This window comes from Budorcas taxicolor, chromosome 3, assembly GCF_023091745.1.
Source record: "Budorcas taxicolor isolate Tak-1 chromosome 3, Takin1.1, whole genome shotgun sequence".
NCBI lineage: Eukaryota > Metazoa > Chordata > Mammalia > Artiodactyla > Bovidae > Budorcas > Budorcas taxicolor.
The window spans coordinates 1,070,383-1,090,801 of NC_068912.1; the positions used below are offsets into that span (position 1 = coordinate 1,070,383).

The 20,419-nt window shown below is 36.7% G+C and overlaps 1 protein-coding gene across 6 annotated transcripts in view; it reads right to left on the reverse strand.

The window, feature by feature from the left end:
- The window catches only part of DCAF6 (DDB1 and CUL4 associated factor 6), a 184,518-nt gene that overhangs the window by 15,334 nt on the left and 148,765 nt on the right, over positions 1–20,419 (reverse strand). For 4 of the 6 annotated variants that reach the window (XM_052636548.1, XM_052636546.1, XM_052636545.1 and 1 more), the window contains 4 exons: positions 19,286–19,327; positions 4,850–4,988; positions 2,812–2,968; positions 2,089–2,177 (listed from right to left, as the gene is read on the reverse strand). In XM_052636548.1, coding sequence (XP_052492508.1) covers positions 2,089–2,177; positions 2,812–2,968; positions 4,850–4,988; positions 19,286–19,327 — 427 coding nt within the window. The remainder of the gene's footprint in view (positions 1–2,088; positions 2,178–2,811; positions 2,969–4,849; positions 4,989–19,285; positions 19,328–20,419) is intronic. The other 2 variants (XM_052636547.1, XM_052636543.1) reach the window with 1 other exon arrangement.

Here is a 20,419-nt window from a genome sequence, read left to right on the forward strand (position 1 = left end):
TTTGCAATAAGGAGCTCATGATCTGAGCCACAGTCAGCGCCAGGTCTTATTTTTGCTGACTGTCAAGAGCTTCTCCATTTTCAGCTGCAAAAAATATCAATCTGATTTTACTATAGACCACCTGGTGATGTTCACGTGTAGAGTCTTCTACTGTATTGTTGAAAAAAGGTGTCTTTGTGACCAGCGTGGTCTCTTGACAAAACTCTGTTAGCCTTTGCCCTGTTTCATTTTGTATTCCAAGGCAAAACTTGCATGTTACTCCAGGTATCTCCTGACTTCCTACTTTTGCAATCCAATCCCCTATGAAGAAAAGGACATCTTTTTTTGGTGTTAGTTCTAGAAGGTCTTGTAGGTCTTCACAGAACCATTCAACTTCAGCTTCTTTGGCATTAATGGTTAGGGTATAGGCTTGGATTACTGTGATACTGAATGGTTTGCCTTGGGGACAAACCAAGATCATTTTGTAGTTTTTGAGGTTGTACCCAAGTACTGCATGTCAGACTCGTGTTGACTATGATCGCTACTCCATTTCTTATAAGGGATTCTTGCCCACAGTAGTAGATACAAAGGTCATCTGAATTAAATGTGCCCATTCCTGTTCATCTTAATTCACTGATTCCTAAGATGCTGATGTTTATTCTTGTCTCTCCTGCTTGACCCAGTCCAATTTACCTTGATTCATGAACCTAACATTCCTATGCAATATTGTTCTTTACAACACTGGACTTTATTTTCACCACCAGACACATCCACAACTGAGTGACATTTCTGCTTTGGCTCAGCCACTTCATTCTTTCTGGAGCTATTAGTAATTGCCCTCTGCTCTTCCCCTGTAGCACCTTATGACATGGGGGCTCATCTTCCTGTGTCATATCCTTTTGCCTTTTTATACTGTTCATAAGATTCCTGCAGCAAGGATAGTGGAGTGCTTTGCCATCTCCTCCTCCAGTGGACCACGTTTTGTCAGAACTCTTTTTCTCTCTCGGGTGGCTGTCACAGCATGGCTCAGAGCTTTACGGAGTTATGGAAGCCCCTTTGCCATGACAAGGCTGAGGTCCATGAAGGGCTAAGAGGTAGCAGTATCAACCTTAGCTGCACTTACCTCCTCACAGAAGCTCAGTAATTCCTTAGTAGCTGATTAATGCAATGGATCTTTATTTTCCTTGTAAGAAATACTTGTATGAAATCTTAAACGAAACCCATAAATGGAAACTCTGTTTGGAGTTGAGGAAATACCCAGAGTTTAGCTTTCATATCATACATCTTCCTGCTTCCAATCCTGCAAAAAACCTACAGCTTCTGATGTAGGTTTCAAAACTACTGATGTAACAGCAGCTTCAGAAGCTGAGGAAACCTTAAAATAAAATCATAAAGTAAAAGATTCTCTGATTATTTTTTCTGTTACCCATTTGGCTATGATTATGGAGAAAAGTTATAGTAAAACTACTTTCTTAAAAGGGCACAGGTTTTTTCTTTTTAAAAAATTATTCTTCATTGCATCAAGCCAAAATAGTCAATCTAGTCTACTATAATAAACTTTATCTGTTACTATCGATAATCAACATTCTAATTATCAAAATAGTATTTCAGTTTTTATCTCTCTAGTATTGTGGGCATGTTTTATTCTTTTCTTTTTCTTAAAATTTGACCTCATTAAGTGAATTAACTTGCTTTGGTTCTTCTTAAAACAGCATTTCAGGGGCCTCCCTGATGGCTCAATGATAAACAATCTGCCTGCCAATGAAGGAGACGTGGGTTTGATCTCTGACCTGGGAAGATCCCACATGCCGTGGAGCCACCAACCGTTTGTGCCACAACTATTGAGCCTGTGCTCAAGAGCCCAGGAGCTGCAACTACTAAGCCCTCATGCCACAGCCACTGAAGCCCACGTGCCTAGAGCTCAAGCTCTGCAATGAGAAGCCTACCCCGCAACTACAGAGTAACTCCCATTTGCTGCAGCTAGAGAAAGCCCACCCAGCAATGAAGGCACAGCACAACCAAGAAATATACACATACATAAATAAAATTATTACACATTTCAGGAACAAGGTGAAATATATTCTATAATAAATATGACAAAAATCTTACTTCATCAGCAAGTTTTCGGTTAAAAATCCTTGATTCCTCTAGTGGTGACCAGATTTTTATGTCATAATCTATGCCAGATGAGGCGAGAACTAGAAAAAATCGTTCACATTAATATAAAGCTTAGAAACAGCGTTAATTCACATAAATGTATAATGTATATATGCATGGATGTATATGTTCAGCAAAATTGAGTTAGAATGGACATTGTACTGATACATTTAACTGTTAACTGAAAATACTGTTTTGAAGATTTCATAAATACAATATAATACAATTTTAAGGCCATCTTGAAATCACTCAAATTTTTTTCCTATTTACTGTTCTTTTATGAGAAACATGGGAATTTCAAATGGAAGGCAAGAACAAGTCATTGCTCTTTTGTTCTGGTAAATTAATTCTGATATGTAAAGACTAACAGGCATGGAAGTTCAATTTGGTTAAGCAGGGAAAAGTCCAATCAACTGAAGCTCTTATAGCTGATAAAACTTAGAAGAACTATTAGGAGAATAAACTTTTTAATCTATTTCCCTCTATTTTCAGTCAAAAGCAAGTTGTAAACATTTTTTGTTTTAAACCCAAGAAGAGCAATACTTGACCCTAGTAGCTGCCTACTAGGATAATTTGGATTATTCTTATGTATTTAATCTTACAACTAGAAAAAAGTTGAAGCTGATTAATCATACTAATGATTTTGAACCCTTGCCTTATAAAAGGTCATCTTACTTGGGTCAAACGGGTGTGGCTGCAGGCAGTTTACCACATGATTATCAGCCTCCAGAAGCATTAAATGCTCAGCAGTGTGACGATCCCAGATGAAGATATGGCCACAGTCAGAACCACTCATTACAAAGTTTGCACCCCAGAAATTGGCTTCTTTTATCTAAGGGTTAAGAAAAACAGAAAATTATAAGAGATTTCAAATCAAAATTATTAAAAAAGATTTTTCTATTCTCAAATTTTAAAAACTAATTGGCTTAGAAAATAAAACATTGAAGAGAGTCTTTGTCTTCTAGTATATTGACCATGACCGAGATTTATTAGTAGGGATAAAATGGAAGAAAATAAAGTCCCCCATGATGAAAGGTATTTTATTTTGTTCAATATTATATTTATAGTGCTTGAAGCGTACCTGGGCACACAGTAGATGCTGAGTTAATAACTGCTAAATGAATGAATGAGATTTCTGGGTTATGGACAATATAATGAAAATTTATATATAGATGTCACTGAACTTTCCAAAACTGGTTCCATTTTAGCTTTAAAAGATAATAAAAACAATTCATAGAAAAAAATGAATTTTTCCCCCTGGTATTTTGCTTTATGCCAAAAGAACAAAATTACCAGCCTTTTTATTAGCTATCAGAAGTTCTCACAATCAAGAAGGAAAGATATAAACACATATTTACTTTCATGAAGCAATGAAACAAAGGAAATGTTAAGATGATTATGATGGAGTTTTTCAGCAGATGCACAAAATGAACCATCAAAAATCTTTGTATTTCAGATCAGAATTTTTGAAATCATATTATGTGCAGCTGTGACTTTGATTATTTTGACAAAGCAAAGGAGGGGAGCCAATTTTCTTGTTACCTGGAACTACTATTCTATTTATTTGTCTTCTATTTTTTTCCATTCCTATCCCTAGTTATTCCCATCGAAAATTTTAACCATAAAAACACAAGAAATATAAATTGATTGCTTCTATTAATAATGAGTGAAAGTGAAAGTGAAGTTGCTCAGTTGTGCCCGACTCTTTGCGACCCCATGGACTGTAGCCTACCAGGCTCCTCTGTCCATGGGATTTTCCAACCAATAGTACTGGAGTGGATTGCCATTTCCTTCTCCAGGGGATCTTCCTGACCCAGGGATCGAACCCGGGTCTCCCTCATTGTAGACAGACGCTTAACCGTCTGAGCCACCAGGGAAGTCCTCTTTATTTATAATAATGAGCAGTCCTTGTAAAATGATTAATTTGTACTACATGATATCTATAAAAAGAGCTAATTTTCTCCTCATCCCAAAGTTAACTTTTTCCCTCTACCCTAAAGAAAGTAGATTGAAATTGATTCTGTACATACTTTTTGAAAACTCAATGAATATATGAGAACACTTTCAGATATGAATGGTTCAGAGTGACAGTTGTTAATCATCTCACAAGATTTTTCTCAGTAAATAATTAAAATTGCATTAGTTAGACAGACTTCTGGGTTATAAACTCTTGAAGAGATCTCAGATATCATCTGGTCTGTTTTTACTTCATAGATGAAGAAATTAAAGTTTAGAAAGACAAGGTGACTAAATCAAATCTTTGTCCATCTTTTAAAAAGTTATAATTAATCTGACTATATTTGGTAATGAACCTGGATTTCATATATCCAAAGTTTTCTCTTTGCAACCCAACAAAAGAAACTAATATGAACTAAAAAAAAACCTACTAGGAAAGTAGATAGCAAGTGTGAGAGAGCAAAAAAGAAGCAATGGTTACCTATACAAGCTAACATTTTTAAAGTTCTGTAATAGTTCCTCAGTATGGTAGAGTTTTCTTATAAAAAATAATGCTCTTTCACAACATATTATAGGACAAAAAGAACTATGTTTGAGGTAAAGAGGTAACCGGGAAGGTTCAATAAATGTTATGTACAGAGATAATTATATAGAATATAGTAGAATCACACTGGCATATATAAAAACAAGCATTATGGAAAAAAATTCATATTATCAAACTGCAGTTCTTCCAAACAATGTCATGAGTATATGGTACCATTGTCCTTGAGTTGCGATGGCCCTTATAAACCATCTTTACTAGTGGCCTTCTAATGTTCAAAGTATCCAATTCCTCCATTTCTTTCCTTTCTTTTCTCCGCCTGAAGAACTCCTGAATGCGGGCAACAGCAGAGCGTCTATGAATTACATATTAAAAGAAAAATACAGAAATAAGTATAAAACATTCACAGGTCACTACAGAATGAAAGTGAGCAACATTAAAATCGAGTGAAATCTAGAAATTATTTAAACTCAACATTATTTCAATAAGGCATCCCCAATCAAAAGCATAAAAAGGCAGACAAAACAGTAAGACTACATCAAACTAGCTGAGTTACTAAAACACAATGTTTCAGTTAAGAGATCATTTAGAAATTGGTACTGGTTGAGAGTAAAGGAAACAGCATGCGGCACACTATTTAAACAGCTATTTTATAAAAATATAATACAGACAAAATTAATATACAATTTACTATAAATAAAACAAAACCTATTCAATACTATTTGTCTTCTCCATATTAGGTAATACAAAGGCATAAAGAGAAACCAAAAAGAGAACTAAAGGTAACAGATAATTGCAGTGGATGTTTTGAAATTTTGTTTAAAGGTGTTTGTTCTCAGCAAAGAACAAACTAGTCAAGGAAAGAATACTGATAACTATGAATAAAACAAGGATCTTCTAATAGAATCTATTCTACATGAACTTCATATTAGAGTACAGAATGGAGCTAACGAGGCTGATTTTCACTCTTCTAAGAACCCAGCTGGGTCACAGAGCTAGAGAGAGAAGAACAATGGACCCTCTTTGAGATTGATTTCATTACTAGAAGAAACTTTCCCCTAAATAACTGTTAGTTTGAACTTGTTATTTAAAACATTATATTCTGCAATATAACAGACAAAAATCCAAAATATATCAAGTGTCTACAAATCAGTATGAAAAATAAGTACTATAATAGAAAAATAATAACATGAACAAGGAAATTACACAAGAGACTGTTAATAAATATATAAAAAGATGCTTAGCCTCATTAATAATAAAACAAATTCATCTTTTTGTATTGTCTATCATATTAAAAATTTTTTTACATCTATCAGAGTGCCAAGAGCACCGGAAAACCGGCACTACTGGTAGGAGTTTGAAGGTTTTATATATTTTTTAAAAAGCACTCTTTGGCTATAAATTTTCACTTAAGTAGAAACATATACAGGAAGGTATAAGTCAAAAAGGTGTAGCTCACTGCATGTAAAATAGGCCCACGTAAGCAGCACAAGTCCTGAGAAACAGAGAATAAACAGAATTCAGAAGTCTCCTCATTCTCCATTTCTACTATTATGCTCCACTATTCTGACTTCTAACATGATGGGTTAATTTTTGCCTGTTTCATTAATTAAACAAAATCATATGATGTATTTTGTGTCTAGCTTCTTTAACTCAACATTATATTTGTAAGATTCATCCATGTTGCTGTATTTAGCTGTAGTTCATTCATTCTCTTTGCTGTACAATACTACTTTACATAAATACATTATAATTTATGTGTCCATACAACTGTTGGTAGACACTGAGTTGTTTACAGGATTTGATGACAAAAATAGTGCTCTGATGAACATATGTACGTATTTATCTTGAGCATATATTCAGAAGTAGATATGCTGGACCACAGTATATGCATATGATTATCCTTAATAGCTACTCTCAAACACAACTTTCCAAAGTGGTTACAGCAGTTTATAATCCCACTGGCAGTATATTACTGTTCCAGTACAATATATCTTTGAGGAGAAATTAAATAATATCCATTAAAACCTAAAATATGTATTTGTTTTGATGTAGTGATCTTATCTTTTAATAAATGCATGCTATAAAAAATATATGCAAATGTTTTTTCACAATATATATATACACATACACACATATTTTCACTGCAGCAGTTTGAGAAACACTGGAATAATCTAAGTGTTTTATACACAGAAAGGATAGGTTAAATAAATTATGGCACATCTGTACATTGGAATACTTATGTCATTAAAAATGATAAGACCCATAAGCAAGAATATGGAAAATATCAGCATTATCTTAAAGAATCTATAATATAGGTTAAAAAATAATTCAGAGGAAAAATGTATATATACATAGAAAGAATCCAGAAAAACAGACACTAAACTGTTAATAATACTTTCTAAAACAATTCTATAACAATTATGTAGTCTGATAACATAAAGTTTTCTTTTTCATAAAATGGTATATTATAAAACTCTATAGGCTATTTAGAAAGTGTTTTAAAAATTTTATCCTATGTTACACATATTTTAAAAAGGGGGGGATCCAAAAATTTAAGCTAGACATAATTAGAAACTTCCACAGAGAAAGCTGCATGTTCAGTTATTTCTCTGATTGGGAAGTGATAAATGGGAAGGGTTGAGAGTTCAAATGCTCTCAAATGAAACAATGAATATGACTGAAATGCTCTTTTTTCTAAAGTAGACAAAAAAAGGACTCTCAATCAGTTAAAAATATGTGAATAGCAAGAAACCGAAAAGAAAAATCTCTTGCTAAGAAAGTAGGGTATCTAGAGACTAATGCAACATTGTAAATCAACTATACTTCAATAAAATAAACTAAAAAAAAAAAAAAAGAATAAGTAGAGTATCAGGTAGCAGAAGAAACAGAAATAACCTTGCTGATGAAGCAGAGGCCTTAGGAGCTATAAAGGGAAAAAGACACAACTGTGCTCCGTAACAGGAGAAGTCACCATAATGAAGAAGCCTGCATACTCGAACAAAGGGCAGCCCCTGCCTGCAGCAAAGAAAGAAAGTCCTTACACAGCAACGAAGACTGAGTGCAACCGAAAGTGACTAAAGTGAATTTTAAAAAAGTTTGCTCTACAATATGGTCTAATTTCCTGCTTAATGTTTGCTTGACTTACCCATCCTGATAAAGAATAATTGTGAAATCTAGATCTCAAGTAATGTAGCTTGTACTGTTACAATTTAGGTCAAAGATTAGGGTACCTACCACTGTAGGAAATGATCTAAAACAGAAAAAAAGCTTAAAGTGCACAAATATCAAGTTAGAAGATAAAAAGTGACAGTAAATGCTACACTTGTATATATAATCAGATAATGTCCAACACAGCAAACAGTTCTAAAGAAATGAATAAACTCAGAATGAAAACATTGAAGGGAATTCCCTGGCAGTCTAGTGGTTAGGACTCTGCATTTTCACTGTCAAGAGCCTGGGTTCAGTCCCTGGTCAGGGAGCTAATATCCCCACATGCTGTGTGGCATACATATATACACCCATCACACATACATCACACACATCATACATAACACATGTGTGCACCACATATAAAACACATGCATGTATCATACAGATGGGCTACATATCTTCCAACCCAGTGAACCAGAAAAATGAAAAAAAAAAAAAGGATAAAAATCTTAATCCTAAAAATGACAGGAAAGTTTAAAAAAAAAATGGTGTAACAGGAAAATTATTAGTAAAAAGTTGGAAAATGAGAAGTGAAAAGTGAAAGGTTCTCAGTCATGTCTGATTCTTTGCAACCCCATGGACTATATATAGTCCATGGAATTCTCCAGGCCAGAATACTGGAGTGGGTAACCTATTCCTTCTCCAAGGGGATCTTCCCAAACCAGGAATCGAACCAGGGTCTCCCAGATTGCAGGCAGATTCTTTACCAACTGAGCTATCAGGGAAGCCCCACTCTGCTCCCCAAAAAAGCTGGAAAACAAGTCCAAAAATAGCCATAATAATAAACTTAAAGAGACTAAATTGACCGACAGAGCGAAAAAGAAACTGTTTCAGACATACCTAAAGTATGAGAACAAGGAAAGGGTTTCAGGCAAAAGGATATCGTGCAAATAGAAATCAAATGAAAAAAGGAATAGCTATATTAATATCAGATAAAATAGACTAATATAAAAAGTAATGTCAGGGTAGAAAGGATTACTACATATATAATAAGTTCAGTTTACCAGGAAGAAATAACAATTTAATATATATACACCCAATAAAATGCCTCAAACCTTGTTGAAAAAAGAAATGATAGAACTATAAGGACATAATGACTTCAATACATCTCTCTCTCTGTTTTATACGTCGAGCACCAAACAACAGAGATAATTAGAACAGCACAACTAACAGCCTTAATCTAATGGCGAGCCTTAAGTCAGAAGTGGCCGCAGGTCTGGAAAAAGTGTTCTCATTTCAGTCCCAAAGAAACGCAATGCCAAACAGTGTTCAAATAGCCATACAATTTCACTCATTTCACATGCTAGCAAAATTATGATCAAAATCCTTCAGGCTAGGCTTCAGCAGTACGTGAACCAAAAACTTGCAGATATACAAACTGGATTTAGAAATGGCAGAGGAACCAGAGACCAAATTGCCAACATCTGCTGGATCATAGTAAAGTGAAAGCAAAGTCACTCCGTGGTGTTCGACTCTTTGCGACCCCATGGACTGTAGCCTACCAGGCTCCTCTGTCCATGGGATTTTCCAACCAATAGTACTGGAGTGGATTGCCATTTCCTTCTCCAGGGGATCTTCCTGACCCAGGGATCGAACCCGGGTCTCCCTCATTGTAGACAGACGCTTAACCGTCTGAGCCACCAGGGAAGTCCTCTTTATTTATAATAATGAGCAGTCCTTGTAAAATGATTAATTTGTACTACATGATATCTATAAAAAGAGCTAATTTTCTCCTCATCCCAAAGTTAACTTTTTCCCTCTACCCTAAAGAAAGTAGATTGAAATTTACTCTGCACATACTTTTTGAAAACTCAATGAGTATATGAGAACACTTTCAGATATGAATGGTTCAGAGCGACAGTTGTTAATCATCTCACAAGCTTTTCTCAGTAAATAATTAAAATTGCATTAGCTAGATAGACTTCTGGGTTATAAACACTTGAAGAGATCTCAGATATCATCTGGTCTGTTTTTACTTCATAGATGAGGAAATTAAAGTTTAGAAAGACAAGGTGACTAAATCAAATCTTTGTCCATCTTTTAAAAAGTTATAATTAATCTGACTATATTTGGTAATGAACCTGGATTTCATATATCCAAATCTTTCTCTTTACAACCAACAAAAGAAACTAATATAGTAAAAGCAAGGGAATTCCAAAACACAATCTATTTCATTGACTATGCTAAAGCCTTTCACTGGGTGGATCAAAACAAACTGTGGAAAATTCTGAAGGAGATGGGAATACCAGATCACCTTTACCTGTCTCCTGAGAAACCTGTATGCAGAACAAGAAACAACAGTTAGTACTGAACATGCAACTGGTTCAAAACTGGGAAAGGAGTATGTCAACACTGCATACAGTCACCCTGCTTATCTAAATTATGTGCGGAGTATATCATGCAAAATGCTGCGCTGGATAACTCAAAGCTACAATCAAGATTACTGGGAGAAATATCAACAACCTCAGATAATGCAGATGATAACACTTTAAGCAGAAAGTGAAGAGGAACTAAAGAACCTCTTGATGAAGGTGAAAGAGGAAAGTGAAAAAAGCTGGCTTAAAACTCAACATTCAAAATACGAAGTTCATGGCATTCAGTCCCATGACTTCATGGCAAACAGACGGGGGGAATGTGGAAACAGTGACAAGATTTCATTTTCCTGGGCTCCAAAATCATTGTAGATGGTGACTGCAGCCATGAAATTAAAAGACACGTGCTCCTTGGAAGAAAAGATATGATGAACTTAGACAGCATATTAAAAAGCAGAGACATCACTTGCCGACAAAGATCCATACAGTCAACGACATGGTTTTTCCAGCAGTCATGTACAGACATGAGAGTTGGACTATAAAGAAAGCTGAGTGCTGAAGAAGATGATTGAAGCTCCTAGGACAGCAAAGAGATCCAACCAATCAACCCTGAATATTCACTGGAAGGACTGATGTTGAAGCTGAAGCTCCAATACTTTGACCACCTGATGCGAAGAGTTGACTCATTTGAAAGACCTTGATGCTGGGAAAGATAGAAGGCAGAAGAAGGGGGCAACAGAGGATGAGATGGTTGGATTCAATGAACACAATATCGAGCAAACTCCAGGAGACAGTGGACACAGAAGCCTGGCATGCTGCAGTACATGGGCTGCAAAGAGCTGGACACGGCATAGCAACTGAACAACATAATATCATGGTCACATATAAAATACTACATTAAAAATTAAAGTCACATGCTTTTCAATCACACATGAAACATTTACAAATTTATAACATAATAGGCCACAAGGCCAGTTTCTATGAATTTCAAAATATAGGTCTAAATCAACCATGTTCTCTGACTGCAAATTAAACGTTAATGAAAAAAAGGCTGAATGCTAAATGTATACAAATAACAAAGTTAAAATGCAAAAAAGCAAAATGGCTGTCTGAGGCGGCCTTACAAATACCTGTGAAGAGAAGAGAAGCAAAAAGCAAAGGAGAAAAGGAAAGATATAAGCATCTGAATGCAGAGTTCCAAAGAATAGCAAGGAGAGATAAGAAAGCCTTCCTCGGTGATCAATGCAAAGAAATAGAGGAAAACAACAGAATGGGAAAGACTAGAGATCTCTTCAAGAAAATCAGAGATACCAAGGGAACATTTCATGCAAAGATGGGCTCGATAAAGGACAGAAATGGTATGGACCTAACAGAAGCAGAAGATATTAAGAAGAGGTGGCAAAATTACATAGAAGAATTATACAAAAAAGATCTTCATGACCCAGATAATCAAAATGATGTGATCACTCTCCTACAGCCAGACATCCTGGAATGTGAAGTCAAGTGGGCCTTAGAAAGCATCACTACGAACAAAGCTAGTGGAGGTAATGGAATTCCAGTTGAGCTACTTCAAATCCTGGAAGATGATGCTGTGAAAGTGTTGCACTGATATGCCAGCAAATTTGGAAAACTCAGCAGTGGCCACAGGACTGGAAAAGGTCAGTTTTCGTTCCAATCCCAAAGGAAGCCAATCCCAAAGAATGCTCAAACTACCACACAATTGCACTCATCTCACACGCTAGTAAAGTAATGCTCAAAATTCTCCAAGCCAGGCTTCAGCAATACGTGAACTGTGAACTTCCAGATGTTCAAGCTGGTTTTAGAAAAGGCAGAGGAAACAGAGATTGAATTGAAAACATCCACTGGATCATGGAAAAAGCAAGAGAGTTCCAGAGAAACATCTATTTCTGCTTTATTGACTATGTCAAAGCCTTTGACTGTGTGGATCACAATAAACTGTGGAAAATTCTGAAAGAGATGGGAATACCAGAGCACATGACTTGCCTCTTGAGAAACCTGTATGCAGGTCAGGAAGCAACAGTTAGAACTGGACACGGAATAACAGACTGGTTCCAAATAGGGAAAGGAGTACATCAAGGCTGCATATTGTCACCCTGCTTATTTAACTTATATGCAGAGTACATCATGAGAAACTCTGGGCTGGAAGAAGCACAAGCTGAAATCAAGATTGCCGGGAGAAATATCAATAACCTCAGATATGCAGATGACACCACCCTTATGGCACAAAGTGAAGAGGAACTAAAAAGCCTCTTGATGAAAGTGAAAGTGGAGAGTAAAAAGTTGACTTAAAGCTCAACATTCAGAAAACGAAGATCATGGCATCTGGCCCCATCACTTCATGGCAAATAGATGGGGAAACAGTGGAAACAGTGTCAAACTTTATCTTTTCGGGCTCCAAAATCACTGCAGATGGTGACTTCAGCCATGAAATTAAAAGATGCTTACTCCTTGGAAGAAAAGTTATGACCAACCTAGACAGTATATTCAAAAGCAGAGACATTACTTTGCCGACTAAGGTCCATCTAGTCAAGGCTATGGTTTTTCCAGTGGTCATGTATGGATGTGAGAGTTGGACTGTGAAGAAGGCTGAGTGCCGAAGAATTGATGCTTTTGAACTGTGGTGTTGGAGAAGACTCTTGAGAGTCCCTTGGACTGCAAGGAGATCCAACCAGTCCATTCTGAAGGAGATCAGCCCTGGGATTTCTTTGGAAGGAATGATGCTGAAGCTGAAGCTCCAGTACTTTGGCCACCTCATGCGAAGAACTGACTCATTGGAAAAGACTCTGATGCTGGGAGGGATTGGGGGCACGAGGAGAAGGGGACGACAGAGGATGAGATGGCTGGATGGCACCACGGACTCGATGGACGTAAGTCTGAGTGAACTCCGGGAGATGGTGATGGACAGGGAGGCCTGGCGTACTGCGATTCATGGGGTCGCAAAGAGTCGGACACGACTGAGCGACTGAACTGAACTGAACTGAAAATCACTGCAGATGGTGATTGCAGCCATGAAATTAAAAGACGCTTCCTCCTTGGAAGGAAAGTTATGACCAACCTAGACAGCATATTAAAAAGCAGAGACGTTACTTTGTCAACAAAGGTCCACCTAGTGAAGGCTATGGTTTTTCCAGTGGTCATGTGTGGATGTGAGAGTTGGACTATAAAGAAAGCAGAGTGCCAAAGAATTGATGCTTTTGAACTAAGGTGTTTCAGAAGACTCTTGAGACTCCCTTGGACTGCCAGAAGACCCAACTAGTCCATCCTAAAGGAAATCAATCCTGAATATTCATTGGAAGGCCTGATGCTAAAGCTGAAACTCCAACACTTTGGCCACCTGAAGCAAGAACTGACTCATTGGAAAAGACCCTGATGCTGGGCAAGATTGAAGGCAGGAGGAGAAGGGGACAACAGAGGATGAGATGGTTGGATGGCGTCACCGACTGGATGGACATGAGTTTGAGTAAGCTCCAGGAGTTGGTAATGGACAGCTGCTGCAGTCCATGGGGTTGGCAAAGAGTCGGACACAACTGAGCAACTGAACTGTAGACTGTAGATTGTAAATTGGAATGATCTGAAAAGCATTTTCCAAGTTGTGGGATTTTTGGAGGCTTTTCACATAACAGGTTTGTGTTCAAATAAATACATAAAAAATGAATTAAGAACAGCTAAAATGGTTTCCTTTTTGCAGGTTTTCTTACAGGCTTTATTGTACTAATGTGGTTTATAAGTTTCAGAGAGAGGTATCGACAATGTAGGACTTTCCAAACTTTGTGATGTCACTGTAGGGTATCGGAATGCTTAAGGCAACAGTAACCTCCATCTTCCTAATTTATAACTAAATTCTTCCATCTTAAAATAAACTGAGTATGCATTTACTTACAAAACTTGAGACTGAGTTTCCCATTCAAAGATCAAAATATTAGGTTTTTATAAACACACAGATACTATTCTCAGTCCCTATCTCCTATGCTGTCCTCTGCAACAGGAGAGTTTATGTAACAAACACTACATTTCTATGTCTCTATTTTCAGAGCAGCTATAAAACGTTGGCATGAGATCCAAATTTGCTATGGTATATGCCAAGGAAACATTCCTAGGCAAATGATATTATAACAAAAAAAATAAGTTAAATTTCACTTATTTATGTCTCACTGAATGGTCACTCTAAATACCAGTATATGAAGTCTACTATATACACACTTTTCTCATATTTACTTAGTGGTTTTTAGAGAGAAAACCTCACTGGCTTGAACCTCCAAATTTAGAGTCTCGGATTTTTCAGAGTTAAGCTCAAATTTACCTTTAAATTATCAACTAAAAAAAAAAAGTTTGATGGCCATATGAGTCTATGAATAAAAACTTGGAAAAGATGCTACTTGGGTTTTTTAAAAATGATACTTTTAAGTGTTTTAGAGCCCTTATTTATAGGTTGTCTACTGTTACCAATAAGAAAGGTCTCTGGATTAGAATCTCAGTCACTATCTTTTACAGATACCAGATATAAGAGACATGGATGAGCTACTGGAGAGTACCTTGCTGTTTCTACTCCTCTTGTGTCTGTGGTGTGTGTTTGGAGGTGGGTTGGTGGGGGAGACTTTCAATTCTTTGCCTCAAAGTGCATCAGTAAATAAAAGTAAAGGATAGCAGGCCCAATGCTGCTATCTTTAGAGAGTCTGTTTCCAAGGCTGGCCCTTGGCTGGTGCCTGGAAACTTGACTTTATAACGTTTCCTCCATTGTTCTGCCTGCCTGGGACAATGAACCCTGACGTACCTGGCTGCCAAGATGGTCTGTACAAATAATGTGATTTATGGTGAACATCTACTTTCCTTCAGGGTCTGGAAGTCAGGTGGTTGTGGTTTTGGTGCAGAGGGTGCCTATATGACTTGCCTCCAACAAAACTGGTGGATTTTGAGTCTTAAGCAGGCTTCTTTGGGCAGAAACACTACACTAGTGTCAAATGCCTTTTACTGCTGGAAAAAGGAGCCCGTTGTATGGACCATCCTGGGTGGGAGAGCACTGGAAGCTTGTGCCTGGATACTTCTAGATTCTCTCTGATGTGTTTTTCCCTCTTCATAATAAACTGTAGCCATGATTAAAAGTGACACTCAGTTCTTTCTAGCAAGTAATCAAATGTGTGCAAACGCTGTCAGACCCCTAAAAAAGTAATTTATAGATTTTCATTTATTTCACATTTTAGGAAGCAGAGGAAGAAAATAAGCCAGATCATTTAAGGAAATATGAATAAAAATTCAGTAGCTAGAATTTTAGATAAAAAGAGAATCTTCTTAGCCAACTTTCATTTATGTATGCATGTATGTCGTATGCTGGCCTTAAAAGGAACTTACATCTTACACGGGGAAACATACACATACACATATGCAATAAAGTGTTATAGGTAGCATAATACATATAACGGCATACAGAAGAAACGTTCAGTCCTACTTGGAATTATGCAAGGTATAGGCTAAGGAAAGTTTCAAAAAAAGCAGCTTAAGATGCATGTTGAAAGATGAAATGGCCATAATGATGATGATGGTAATAGATTATTTCAGTTAGAGGGGCACAGAGTAAGTAAAGATATGGAGACATGAGTTGCATTTGGAGATACTCTGAATATGGCTGAAGTAGGGAGTATAAGCAATTCTTGGCAACAGTCATAACACAGAGTGCTCTCACCCAATGTTTTAGCTTTTAGAGTGACATGGTACTTTTAAGTTGCAATCTTCCCTGTAAAATCAGATTGAGTGCTTAGGATTCAAATTATAAATCAGAAAACCAAACAGGCCTGAAACAAATCCTATTCTACTATTATATAATTAGAAAGTAGTAATTACCAATAGAATAATTTGCAAAAAGTTACATTTATATATATTTTATGTTAAAACCTAGAAACACTAATACAAAAGTAAAAATAATTTTGAGATGTTTATATGAGGCTCCTCATGAGAATAGGACTTAACCAAGGATTTCTATATACTTAAAATAGTTTTGGCTTATTCCATCAATTCTGTATTCCCCAAGAGGAACTCTAATTTTACATTTCCGATGGTCGCTATATATTATGTTTTATGTTTTAGAAACATATGATAAATAACATACATGTGCCACTAGAATTATTAGGTTAGTGCAAAAGTAATTGTGGTTTTACACTACTGAACTTTGCCATTTGATATTGGAATACATTCTTCTGCAGGGTTATGTTACACGTCATTTTAATGAACATCTCTCACTTTATTTTTTTTTTGCTAATAACTTATTACTTGCTGTTGATTTTATATTTATTTTAGACTAGGGAAATGATGTTAGACAAAAAGCAAATTCAAACGATTTTTTTATTCAAGTTCAAAATATGTCATATAGCAGCGGAGATAACCTGCCACATCAACAACACATCTGGCCCAGGAACTGCTAACCAAAATACAAAGTAGCAGTAGTTCAAGAAATTTTGCAAAGGAGATGAAAGCCAAAGATGAGGACTGCAGTGGCCAGCTGTCGAAAGCTGACAACAACTAATTGAGAGCATCATCAAAGTTGATCCTCTTAAAAACTACATGAGAAGCTGCTGAAGAAGTCAGTGCTGACCATTCTACACTCATTAGGCATTTGAAGCAAACTGGAATGGTGAAAAGGCTTGGTAAGTGGCTGCCTTGGTAAGTGACTGAAAATTTTTAAAAAATCGTCCTTTTAAAGTGGTGTCTTCTCTTATTCTATGCAACAATGACAAACCATTTCTTGATTAGACTGTGACATGCGATGAAAAGTGGACTTTAAACAACAACCCGTGACAACCAGCCGAGTGGCTGGACAAAGAAGCAGCTCCAAAGCACTTCCCAAATCCAAACCGGCACCAAAAAAAAGGTCTCGGTTGCTGTTTGATGGTCTACAGCCAATCTGATCCACTACACCTTTCTGAATCCCTGCAAAATCATTACATCTGAGAAGTCTGCTCAGCAAATCAATGAGATGCACTGAAAACTGCAGAGCCTGCAGCCGGCACTGGTCAACAGACTCAGTCCAGTTCTTCTCCACAGCAACGCCTGACTGCACGATGCACGACCAACGCTTCAAAAGCGGAATAAACTGGGCTATGAAGTTTTGCCTCATCCACCATATTCACCTGACTGCTCACCAAACAACTATCAACTTCAAGCAGCTCAACTTTTTCTAGGCAACATGCTTCCACAACCAGCAGGTGGCAGAAAATGCTTTACAAGAGTCTGTCGAATTCCAAGGCACAATTTTTATGCTACAAGAACAAACTTAGTTCTCATCGGCAAAAATGTGTTTGGTTTAATGGTTCCCATTTTGATTAATAAAGATGTGTTTGAGCTTAGTTATAATGATTTAAATTCTTGGTTTGAAACTACAATTACTTTTGTAACAACCTAATGAGTACAAGCTGGAATCAAGATTGCCGGGAGAAATATCAATAACCTCAGATATCCAGATGACACCACCCTTATGGCAGAAAGTGAAGAGGAACTAAAAAGCCTCTTGATGAAAGTGAAAGAGGAGAGTAAAAAAGTTGGCTTAAAGCTCAACATTCAGAAAATGAAGATCATGGCATCTGGTCCCATCACTTCATGGGAAATAGATGGGGAAACAGTGGAAACAGTGTCAGACTTTATGTTTTTGGGCTCCAAAATCACTGCAGATGGTGACTGCAGCCATGAAATTAAAAGACGATTACTCCTTGGAAGGAAAGTTATGACCAACCTAGACAGTATATTCAAAAGCAGAGGCATTACTTTGCCGACGAAGGTGGTCATGTATTGATGTGAGAGTTGGACTGTGAAGAAGGCTGAGTGCCGAAGAATTGATGCTTTTGAACTGTGGTGTTAGAGAAGACTCTTGAGAGTCCCTTGGACTGCAAGGAGATCCAACCAGTCCATTCTGAAAGAGATCAGCCCTGGGATTTCTTTGGAGGAAATGATGCTAAAGCTGAAACTCTAGTACTTTGGCCACCTCATGCAAAGAGTTGACTCACTGGAAAAGACTCTGATGCTGGGAAGGATTGGAGGCAGGAGAAAAAGGGGATGACAGAGGATGAGATGCCTGGATGGCATCACCGACTGGGTGGACATGAGTGGGTAAACTCCAGGAGTTGGTGATAGACAGGGAGGCCTGGCGTGCTGCAGTTCATGGGGTTGCAAAGCGTCGGACACAACTGAGCGACTTAACTGAACTGAATAAGTACAAGTTGATTTCGTCAGTAAATCAGGTTTTGGGTACATGAATAATGGAACCGAAACTTAAACTTTTTAACATTTTACAATGTATCCCCCTGTTAGTCTTCAAACTGCAGAAGTCTTTGAGGGCTAGGTATCACTTGATGTGTGATACTAAGTTACCAAGTTATTCATGTGAGAGTCCCTTTCTTAAAAAAAAAAAATCATCAGAATTTTAAACCTATGAAGAGACTTAGATTCGAGTCCATCTTTGTTACTGATTTCAAGCAAAAAAGGTGCTAAATGCTACCCCAACTGAGGTTTTAAAAAACACAAATTGCATTCTTCAACAGATTAGTTAATATTAGCTGCTTGCTTTGAATATTTTCTTGAAGAATGCAGTGCAGTAACTTAGCGTCACACATCAGTATCAGCTAATATTTAAAGTACATCATTTTAGATTATGGGCTTCCCTGGTGTCTCAGCAGTAAAGGATCCGCCTGCAGGAAACGTGGCTTCAACCCTGGGTTGGGAAGATCCCTTGGAGAAGGAAATGGCAACCCATTTCAGTATTCTTGCCTGGGAAATCCCATGGACAGAGGAGCCTGCAGTCAGTCCATGGGATCACAAAAGATTAGGACACAACCGAACCACAAAACAACAATTTCAGATTACAGTTACTTTATCATATGACACACTTGAAGTGAACATCAATTACATCTGCACACAAGAAATTTCTTTTCATTCTATTCCCATGCAGTGCATGCAGCTAAATATAGTTTCTGAAAAGCAACCCAATTTATAATGCTTAGCACTTAGAGTTCAGTTAAGTTCAAAGAATTATTAACTGTTAATAGGAAAAGTGGTTAGCTGTGGAAAAAAGAAGACCTAGCATATACATCATAAAGTAAAATAATGAAGGAACATACTGAATTACCTCATTATTCTATCACCTATTGTGGTTCCTCTGATATTAAATCTAGTGAAGGGAACACAATAACTAAAGTCACTCACAAAGACTTCACTTCAAAGAACCAAATATTTAAAGCATGAAGGCCACTACTTTTATCATTTATCATATAAATCTAAAATACTTTTGTTACCCTTTGTGACTCAGGGTATTATGTGAGAATATGTCATTCAACTAAATGTATATGAGGAAATTAAAGACAAATAGCTCACTGAAGATAGACTGGAAGGAAAACATTGTACTTAATTCCTTTTATCTTACAAAAAGATTAGAACCTAACCTCGTTACAGAATGCAGGGAACTTGCAGAGAGTCATATTATCAGTACCATCCACTGGAACACCTACATTAGCTCCCAGGGCTGAGCTGCTCTTTAGCAACTAAGTAATTAAGCCCCGAGCTGATTCATTTGTCCTAACTGTAAGACTGGATAACAAGCAAGTAAAGAATAACAGAGCTTTTAACTCCCTAGGAGTTCAGTTCTCTATGATTATTTTTTTCTCTGCAATTTTAATAAAGAATAAATTTGTATCACTAGAAATACTGAAAAAGTGATTATAATGATGATTCATTAGATGACAGCAAATTTACAGTATACAAAGAATTTTGGCTTTAAAGAAGGCCATGTTCCATAGTCCAAAATAGGTAAATAGAACTGAATATGCAAATAAGAAACATATTTTTAAAAAGTGGTATCTTTAATCTTTATAGAAAAAAATTTTTAGAGCATCTTAACTGAGTCTATAAAAACTATCCAAGACTATTTGAGAACTTCTTCATAAAGCTTACTTAGATTCTTGTCTCTTTTTAGAGAGTAAAAACCTCTTGGGTTTGTCAAGAGGATGAACTGTCAGGCCATCCTATCATTTACTAGAAGTTGGATTTGGTGTGCTGAAAACAGTTTACATGAAGACCATCTAAACAATAAACTCCTAAACAAAAAACCACTTTTCTTTCATTCCAAGAGCATCTGTTTATGTCTCTAAATCCAATACATAAAATCCCTAAGAGATGTACATACTACTTTTATTTTTTTAAACCATATTAGAAAGTAGATATGTTTGATTAGTTCTTTCTTCAATTTAGTTTCCATTTACTGTTC